Genomic DNA, 9,466 nt, shown 5'->3' on the forward strand with positions numbered 1-9,466 from the left:
ATTCCTGAATGTATTGGACCAGTGCCCCAAACTGGAGGTGGACATCCCATTGGTGAAATCCTACTTAGCACAGTTTGCAGCCCGTGCCATTATTTCAGAACTGGTGAGCATTTCCGAACTGGCTCAACCACTGGAAAGTGGCACCCATTTTCCTCTCTTCCTGCTCTGCCTTCAGCAGTTAGCTAAGTTACAAGATCGGGAATGGCTAACAGAATTGTTCCAACAAAGCAAAGTGAATATGCAGAAAATGTTACCAGGTAAGAGATACCATACAGCTCTTACAACACCTCATCTCAGTGTATGGAGGATGGTGGTTTTTTTTTAAAGCAGAATAAAATAACATACAAGGTTATTTTGATGCACTTGACTGTCATGATTCTAAGAATGGTGTTTCTTGGGAGGTGGTTAGAGCACGAACCAGTGAGTATAGCTTTGATCAGCACCAACACTCCAGTGTGTCTGTCTGCCTTCCAGAAATCGACCAGAACAAGGACCGCATGCTGGAGATCTTGGAAGGGAAGGGGCTTAGCTTCTTGTTCCCGCTTCTGAAACTGGAGAAGGAACTGCTAAAGCAAATAAAATCGGATCCGTCCCCTCAAGCCATCTATAAGTGGATTAAAGATAACATTTCACCCAAACTTCATGTAGATAAGGGATTTGTGAATATATTGATGACCAGGTGAGATGCTGTCTTGATGTAGTTTAGGCATGTGTTGCTCTGACTTACCAGTACATCACTAATTGTTAGGGTTGACATGGAGCTTCGTACAGAAAAAGATAGAAGTACACAGGGAGATAAATTATGAGAGGATATCCCCTGTATTAAACAACCTTTGTATTTGAGAAGAAAAGCAAGTCTCCAGGCTTGTGTCAGTGTGAAGTGTTGCTTTTCTGCAGAAACAAGTCTAGACCTTGTATTCATTTTCTAAAACATTTTAGAGCCGTAACAGAAGCAAAACCCACTTCCATGGTGCAGTTAACTGTGCATGCACCTTGTAACTGCTAGTGCAAGCAGGAGCGTATTTTTAGTAATGGCAAATCAGACTTGAAAGTACTTGCCTCACTGTTCTAGAACATGGAATCTAGCTGCTGCATCTGAGTTTACAGAACTTAGCTTTTGGGGTTTTTGTCCAGTTTCTTGCAGTATATTTCTAGTGAAGTAAACCCACCCAGTGACGAATCGGATTCTTCATCTGCTCCGTCTAAAGAGCAGTTGGAGCAGGAAAAACAACTGCTTCTTTCCTTCAAGCCAGTAATGCAGAAGTTCCTCCATGACCACGTTGATCTGCAAGTGAGCGCTTTATATGCGCTCCAGGTGCACTGCTACAACAATAACTTCCCAAAAGGTATGTGCATCGAGATCTTGGCAGATGTAACTTGGGCCTGCTTCTATCTGTGTATGGCTTTCCGGCTTGCCAGTAGAGTCTTGGAGTCAGGCTGTTCAGAAGGCTGTAACCTAACGAAGTCTCAATCTGCTTCTGTAGGCATGTTACTGCGCTTCTTTGTTCATTTCTATGACATGGAGATCATTGAAGAAGAAGCCTTCTTGGCATGGAAAGAAGATATTACTCAAGAGTTTCCAGGCAAAGGCAAAGCTTTATTCCAGGTACATTTGCTACTGTTAAAGATTTGGCTTTTTGGGTATTTGCTGTTGCACTTGCAGTGTCTAAGAACACTTCTGAGGAGTGTTTAAGACGTGTTAGTCTTTAGAAGCTTGATTAAGTTATTGCACTACTGGGGGAGTGAGGCAAGATAAACTAAATCTTCTTACTAGAGACCTACGTTTAGTGCCAGGTGTGGCTTGAAAGATACTAAAAGGAGTTGGGGGGAAAAAAGTAGTGTTCTGTGGGGAAGGAATTCCTGCTCCCTTAAACTGGTTTTATGTAACCGCAGGTAAACCAGTGGCTAACCTGGCTGGAAACTGCTGAAGAAGAAGAATCTGAAGAAGAAGCTGACTAAAGAACCAGCCAAAGCCTTAAATTGTGCAAACATACTGTTGCTATGATGTAACTGCATTTGACCTAACCACTGCGAAAATTCATTCCGCTGTAATGTTTCACAATATTTAAAGCAGAAGTATGTCAATAGGATATCCTCTGCAAAAGGTTTTTGTAGTATGTCTTAATAGTCTCCAATAAAAATATTTTAGAGTATCTTTAATGTTTAGATAACAGTGTATTAGCAGCATGCAATAATTACATCATAAGTTCTTGAGCAGAAGCAGTCTGTTGCAAGGGTCTTCTTTGCCGCCAGTTATCATAGGCTGTTTTTAAGTTAGAAAACTGAATAGCAACACTGAATACTGTAGAAATGCACTTTGCTCAGTGTAATACTTGAGTTGTTGCAATATTGATTATCCATTTGGTTGTTACAGAGAATCCTTAACTGTAATCGATGGTTGTTGCCGTAATAGTATATTGCCTGTATTTCTACCTCTAGTGATGGGCTTTATGTGCTAGGTTTTAATATCCTTGAGCCTGGGCAAGTGCACAAGTCTTTTTAAAAGAAAACAGTTTACTTGCACAAAAACTGATCAGCTGAAGAGATGGTTTAATGCCCTATGGAAGAGGTTTTCGTGGGTGTGAAACATGACATGGTGAGAAATTGGAATTGGTCCCTCTATAGTACGGAAATTAAGTCTACTTAATTTATCAAGACATGTTCATGCCCTGATTTTATATACTTGTATCTATCAATAAACATTGTGATACTTGACTTGTTTCTGAATGTCTCCCAGTAGAAGAGCTGACAACTAGTTGACTTACAGAGGAAACATCTGTGGGAGTTGACTTGGACTGGGACCATCTTAAAATTCTCTTGAAAAATTCTCTTAACCTGCAAGTGAATTCTAAATAAGGTTGCAGGCAAGATTAGACACTACAGACTTGCTGTGACAAGGAAATCGCAGTTCTTCTGAAGAGCAGGAGTTTGCCTTGTGGTCCAGTGTGTGCTTTACCAGTGAGTTAGTGCTTTTTAACTTGCTAGTGCTTTGAACTTTCTCCAGGTCACATGCATGTTTTTAATCAAGTGGCACTAACAATTAGCTGCCTGTTTCTCAAATCAAATTGGCAAAAAAAGGAAAATGAGAGTTTAATGATGTTGCATTGTACAGGCTTGAAATGTCCTCTATTAAATACTCAGAATACCTTACTTCCTAGAACCTTGTCCCTAGTGAAATTTTTTTCCTGGTTGACGCTCAGACTTTAACTGTTGGAAGGTGATGTGTTTGTAATGGCAAACCAGTAGCATCCCCTTGACAAAACTGTTTTTGCCAGTGATAAAGTGCTGTATACTACATGCTGTCTTTGCGTTTTGGGCAAAGAAAAAGGTGGTGCGTGAGAAGGCTACTAGAAAGGGCTTGTCTTGAGGGAAAGGAATGGTTTGCATTCCCGCACCCGGGAGTGAGGTGACGCGGGAGTGGGTCTGGTTCTCTCCTCTTGTCAGCTGCTGTGAAAGGCAGGGCAGGCTCCGAACCCCCCTGGACGAGGACTGGCCCATGGACACTTGTAAGGTAGATGCCTTCCGTGGGTTTCTTCAGCTGCCTCGGTAACTGGCGGTGCAGTGTGTAAATCGAGGTGCTAAGCTGTGTGTAAACCAAATGGTGCTCCCAAAGGGTATTTAATTTCTTGAGTTGCTAACAAAGCCATGGTGACAAACACTGTCCCTCCATTTCAGAAACGTGGCATGTGTCATAGTGCAGTGGGGGGGGGGCTGCTGCTGAGGACCTCAGCTCAGTGCAGAGACAGGGAAGTACTACACCTAGCGGCTTGAGGTTGGAGCTGGCTGGATTTGACATAGCTGTACCTTCCCTGTGAGGGGCTGAGCAGGGACATCAGGAGGCCTCCAGAAAGGTTCTTAAGTAATGTCATTCCTCTCAGTCACGATGCAGTCATCTTCAACTGATGGAAGCGTTGTCTGTCTGTGGAGTGATGCAGTCAGTGCTGCAGGGTTTACCCCACGCTTTGTGCCCGTTGCTGGGCAGATGGGGCTGCTTGTCAAGGGATGACTGTACTCACTATGGTTCTGGGGTTCAATACCCTTCCTTGGGATAGAGGAACACAAGCACGGTTCCAAGGTCCATTTCCTCCTGAGCCTAAATTGTACCTGTGTCAGAATTGCAGTTTGACTTGGAGCAGTAAGATGGAATGAAATTCTGCTTTGTTTTGCTAACAGGGTTGTGTTTTCTCTCTCTGTTGCTGGTTTCATTTGTGTTCAGCTTTGGCTGTTAAGCTGCTGAATTTAGTGGTGTGTGTGCTGCTGTACTACCACCGTGGTGTGCTTCAGTTACAGGTTACTGGATGAACAGTGCCCTTCATTCTTACGTGCTGCAAAGCTGAGATCGGGGAGGACTCACAAGTCATGAGACAATGCTCCTAACCAGTAGTTTCCGACTAAATTCACTGTGGATAAAAAGGCTAATAGTAGAAGGAGGTGCAGGTAAGATGCTTGTAGTCAAAACTTCAGAATAGAAGCAAAACCTCCAGCTAACTTCTGAAGGTTCTGGAGAAGGTTGAGCTTGTTTGAATAGCGTAACTAAACCTTGTATTCTTGCCCAGTCTGTAACACCACTACTACGATCTTAGGTGTTTGTGCGGGGAGGCTTTGCTGCTTGGCTTGTTAATACCTAGTCACAGAGCTCAAAACTTCGCTAGAGTCAAACTCCTGTAGGGTAGAACCATGACACACAACGTGGAGTAGAACATAACTGCAGCGGAAACAGAACTAAACTGTAGAATTACTCTGTCATGAGACACTTAGAAAATCTGCTTGCAGTTGGTATGAACAGATTGACTTTCTTGAAGCTGGTGTAACAGTGGCTCTGAAAGCTGCTGCCTGTACATCAAAGCAGTGTTTCCATAGATGAGGAAAGGGAGCATCTTAGCTTGACTTGCAGCTACGTGTGGGGTTCTTTGGGCTTGACTGCAGTGCTCGTGACTAAGTCAGGCTGGAAAAGGGGGCGGGTCTTCCGTTGGTCTAACTTGTGTGTGGCTTTTAACTATGAGTTGCATTGTACTTTCACTGTAAATAGAGCTTACTCAATCTTAAATAGTGAAGTGACAGTCAAAATTAAACCTGTGGAACTGATCAATGATAATGGCTTTCATTAGTATTAATTTTGTTAAATGTTAGGTATAACATACTACCCTCAGAAGGAGTGGGAAGAAAATACATTAAACACCTTTCATACCTGTCCTAGTCACAACACTTACCCTCTGAAATTCTGAACGAGGTTACTGTTACCGTTCTCTGCCACGAGCTGGAGTTGCCTGATGTCGGTGGCAGCGGAGTGCTGGGAACGCAGGTTCCTTTGCTGGGGTCCATCCATTGCAGAGAGGGTGGCTCCTGCAGGAGAGGTTAGGGCTCGGTCGGTGACAAGGAGCAGTCTGTGAATGCTCCCGTTTCCAGGATGGAAGAGCTGGTGGCTGATGTCCCTCTATACCAGGAGACAACTCCGTCTCCGAGCTGCCCTTGTCCCTGGTGCTTGGTTATACCACACTTGGGTATTGTGGGAAAGGGCTGAGATCAAAGTTTACAGAAGTCAGAACGTCTTCCTAACTCTGCACAGGCATTGTTTTTCTTGGGGAAAAGGGCAGGAAGAAGGCTTGGGGAGGAGGGTTGGGTATAGAGCAAATTCTGTGAGTGTGGTGTAGCTGGCCGGCTTTCTTGGTAAAGGGACGCTTCCACCTCGGTGCCACTTGGGTGTTTTTCCAGAGCTGTGAATAGATCCCGATGGTGATTAGATAAATTGAGCCATCTGAAAGGTGAATTACTGTAGCTTATTTTGCATTTAAGCTAGCAGCTACACTGACTGATAAAAAATGGGTTTCTTGCCAGCTCATGCTTATTCTCTTAGGTCAGTTACCAGAGAGCTGGGTCCAGCCACGGGGAGAGCTTACTCTTAGATGGACCCGGAAACATGAATTTATTAACTGCTGCTTGCTCCAGTGCTTCCTTCAGCCACTGCTCATCTACGTAAGGCCTGAACTGTGGCAAACGAGTATGTTGGTGTGTCCTTGTCCTGCAGGCAGGGGCTTTGGAATATATGGCACCACCTGTGTCACCAGTACTCCCCTAACCTAGATAAATCGGGAGGAGGCTGATGAGTAGCAAGTGCAGCTCCTACACTACCCTCTATTCTCTGTTCTACCTCACCCGCCCCAGGGTGGGGACCTGCCGTGGGGCTGTTGCGGGAGGTCCCTGCCACTGATGTGTCTGTCCCAGGTGAAGAGCGGAAGGGGCGCGGTGCCACAGGAAGCAAGGGGATAAGGAAGGGTGTTCGGGAGAGGATAGAACAGCACTAAAGGCTGTTCCTGGAAGGAGGGGGCAGGCTCCAGAGGCAAAGGAGAGGGTGATGCATGCTACTTTATGTTGAAATAATACAGAATTGCTGGGGCATAAGTGCACACCAGTTAAGAGAGGGCCTGAGCTCAAGTGTCTTTTCAATATTCTCACACTCTGAGACCCGTATGTTAATTTTGAAGTTTAAGTAATTAGCTGCACTGAATACAAACCAGTTTTGCAACCAGTGACTTCATACAATTGATTTGAACAAACATGGAACAGGGAAGTCAGAATAGGAGGCTGGTGGCAGAGTGCATCGAGATGTCCCACACAGATAGAGCACTCATGACCAAATGCACCCGTATGACGCTGCCTCCTCCCCACCCCTCACATAAATTGCTGTTACCTTTTATTTGCTGCTTTTTATCTCGAAGGCCAGAGGCAGAAGTATTCAGCAGTTGTCTTGCCTCTACAGGCAGATCTGGTCTCACTTCAGGGGGACCAAGCCTGCTTCTCGGCGCCATCCCTAAGTTGGTACAGTTATATGTGTGTCGTATCTTCAGAAGCAAAACAGAGACGACCAGATGCAGATGAAGCTGCTCACTGTAACAGGGAGGGAAACAATTGTACTGCAGAGCTGTTGTTGCAGGTATTAGGGTTTAATTTTGAAGGAGACTGTATCAGCACGGCTTTGAGGTTTCTGCAGTTCTGCATCTGCTTCTGGAACGACCGAGGAGACCTGTGTCTCACAGCTGAGAGGAAAAGCTTTGCTCTTTTGTAAGATACGAATGAGTTACAGGGGCTCCCTGGATCTGCTTCCGTCCAGGTATTGCAGAATAAGCTTCACTTTTAAACGACCAGGACTCTCTGGACAAAAGCAGGCCTTTACCTCCGAGGTTCAGGGGTGCATAAGCTGGACAGGAGGAGTTCCTGGAACCGTGTGTCTGCTAGTGTGGTGACGTCACACCAGTAACCACTCACCTGGGGTCACTCTTTCACTAAGCTGACGAAGCAGCCCCGTCAAGAGGGGCACTGGGCTTACACTGAGGAAAGCAACCCTCTGAGGAGGAGTTTTATCTTCAAATACTTTGAAGTTTATAACAACATAAATCTTACATGCAGTTTTTATTTATGTTTGCAGTAGAAGTGTCTGAAGGATCTGATGTGTGAAGCGTTCCCAGAATGTTATTATCTAAGAAGCTGTGCAAAGAGATCTTAAACTGGTTTGGTAAAGTATGTGGAGAAGGAGGAGCTTAGAGAGTTTGTTCTGTTAGAAGATGGATGTTTTTGGCAGGACAAAGTGAAATTTGAGAAATGAAGGGTAAGGTGGAAAGAACATTAAAGCTGAAACTGAAATATGGGTGAAAGGTTTTTTATGGTGATTCTGTTTAACCCTTTAAGGAATGATTGCATATTCTTTCAGACTTCACAGACAGTTGAAGATGTAATAACTCTTAGAGTATTGAACACAGGGTGAGTGGCCTTTCTCAGAGAAGAATCATGCAGATTTTAATTAAATATTCAAAATAATACTCAGTTACACTAAAGTTAAGGTTCATGGGGGTAGGGGCTTGCTTCGTTCTGCTGTTAGCCAGGGCTAATACTGTTGTCTGCAGCAGCTCAGGGACCTGTAGTACATTGACCAGTGAGGCTGGAGAATGGGTGCACAGCTGCTCTTGTAGAAAACAGTTACTCTCCCCGGGGGAGTAATAAATACAGCACCGAGCAGGCACGTCAGGCCATCTCCACACTCCGTTCCAGCCAGGTGCATCAGGCAGGGGAGGACCTTAAGGTGGTGGTTTTTTCTATGCATATACCACACCCACAGACGCACATTTTGTATATGTACATTATATACATATTATATATATCCCCACTTATTTGTATTCCTTGCTTCTTAGACAAATGCCATTCACCCCAGTATTTGAAGCTTATCTTAATGAGATCTGCAATGTTAACGAGTAACAGTGAAGGATTAATACCAATCCTTCCCAGTATCAATACAACAAAACAACAGGAACTGTACGTAGGCACAGCCGACATCCTAACCTGAGATACTGTCGCAACGTGTGGCACGGTGAGGCAGTCTGGGAAGAACAGGACAGCCTCAGTTCCCTGCGCTGTTCTGGAGTGGAGCCCTCGCCAGACTGCTGGAGGAAGAGCCGAGCCCGACAAAGCCGTGAGAGCTGGGGTAGGTGCACTGCACTTCCTTCAGGAGCACAGAGACAACAGGGATTTACTCTAGATCAATGTATCGGTTTCATTCCCTGCTCCTGTGAACGTTTCCACGGTGAGCTGCAATATCCCATAGTTTTCCATCTCTAGAATGGATGTAACGTCTGCACCAACTCAGCTGACTTCAATGACCAGAAGTATTTGGGTACACTGGCAGACCATTCATAAATTCCGTCAGATCAATGGCTCAGTAGAGTCACAATGTTAGTAGGGACCATAATGCAATAAACCCCACCCCCCCCGCACCCACCTCTGCATTTGGCACAGAGCTTCCATGGGTTGAGCCTGTGGAGGCCCCGCTGCGCAGGAGCGGACTGAGGGGCGCGAGCGTAGCGTCTCTGGTGTATTTTATCAGGAGCATAACCCCTGTTAAAGAGTGTTGCTCTCTCAGCTCTCCTGACTGAACTCTGGCCCGTGCAAGTTCCACAGTAATCACGGAGGACTCAGGAAAGCGGCCAACGTGGAAAAAGTTTTACACATTCTCCTGGACGACTGCACGGTTACTAGGGTTTGTAAGAGGAAGTGTGATTGACTCCAACTCTTCCCTGTGGAAACAGGCTACTCCTTGGTCAAACGATACCAATTCAGGTAACGCTGTTATTGGTGGGGAACATTCAAGCTGATTGAGTTGAATCCTGGTAATCCACCTATTATCTGTGCAGGAAACACACAGCCAGCAGCTGAGACACTGGACACTACAGCCAGGAACCACACAGTGGAGTAAGCAGAGGCTTTCCACAGAACCTGGGGCATGCATTAGCACAGGTCAACCCTACACGTCCGTTACCCGAGACCTCTGATAGCAGCACGTGGAGCGGGAGTCCCCGCTCGCTGTAACGCTGACTCTGGGTAAATTATACACCGACTGTCTGTGTACTTCCCGCAGAGTTTGAGTGATCCATCTTGATTTCTCAGATGCTAATTTGCTAGATACTTTCACAGACGCAGA

The 9,466-nt window shown here is 45.4% G+C and overlaps 1 protein-coding gene across 1 annotated transcript in view; it reads left to right on the forward strand.

The window, feature by feature from the left end:
- EIF4G2 (eukaryotic translation initiation factor 4 gamma, 2) overlaps nucleotides 1-2,715 on the forward strand; it is a gene marked incomplete at its 5' end in the record, with an annotated part of 9,622 nt that extends 6,907 nt beyond the window's left edge. Inside the window, 5 exons of the mRNA XM_010131215.1 lie at nucleotides 1-257; nucleotides 475-679; nucleotides 1,135-1,346; nucleotides 1,485-1,606; nucleotides 1,894-2,715. Coding sequence (XP_010129517.1) covers nucleotides 1-257; nucleotides 475-679; nucleotides 1,135-1,346; nucleotides 1,485-1,606; nucleotides 1,894-1,959 — 862 coding nt within the window. The remainder of the gene's footprint in view (nucleotides 258-474; nucleotides 680-1,134; nucleotides 1,347-1,484; nucleotides 1,607-1,893) is intronic.
- Nucleotides 2,716-9,466: the final 6,751 nt, after the last annotated feature.

This window comes from Buceros rhinoceros, unplaced genomic scaffold, assembly GCF_000710305.1.
Source record: "Buceros rhinoceros silvestris isolate BGI_N320 unplaced genomic scaffold, ASM71030v1 scaffold26572, whole genome shotgun sequence".
In the NCBI taxonomy this organism is placed as follows: Eukaryota; Metazoa; Chordata; class Aves; order Bucerotiformes; family Bucerotidae; genus Buceros; species Buceros rhinoceros.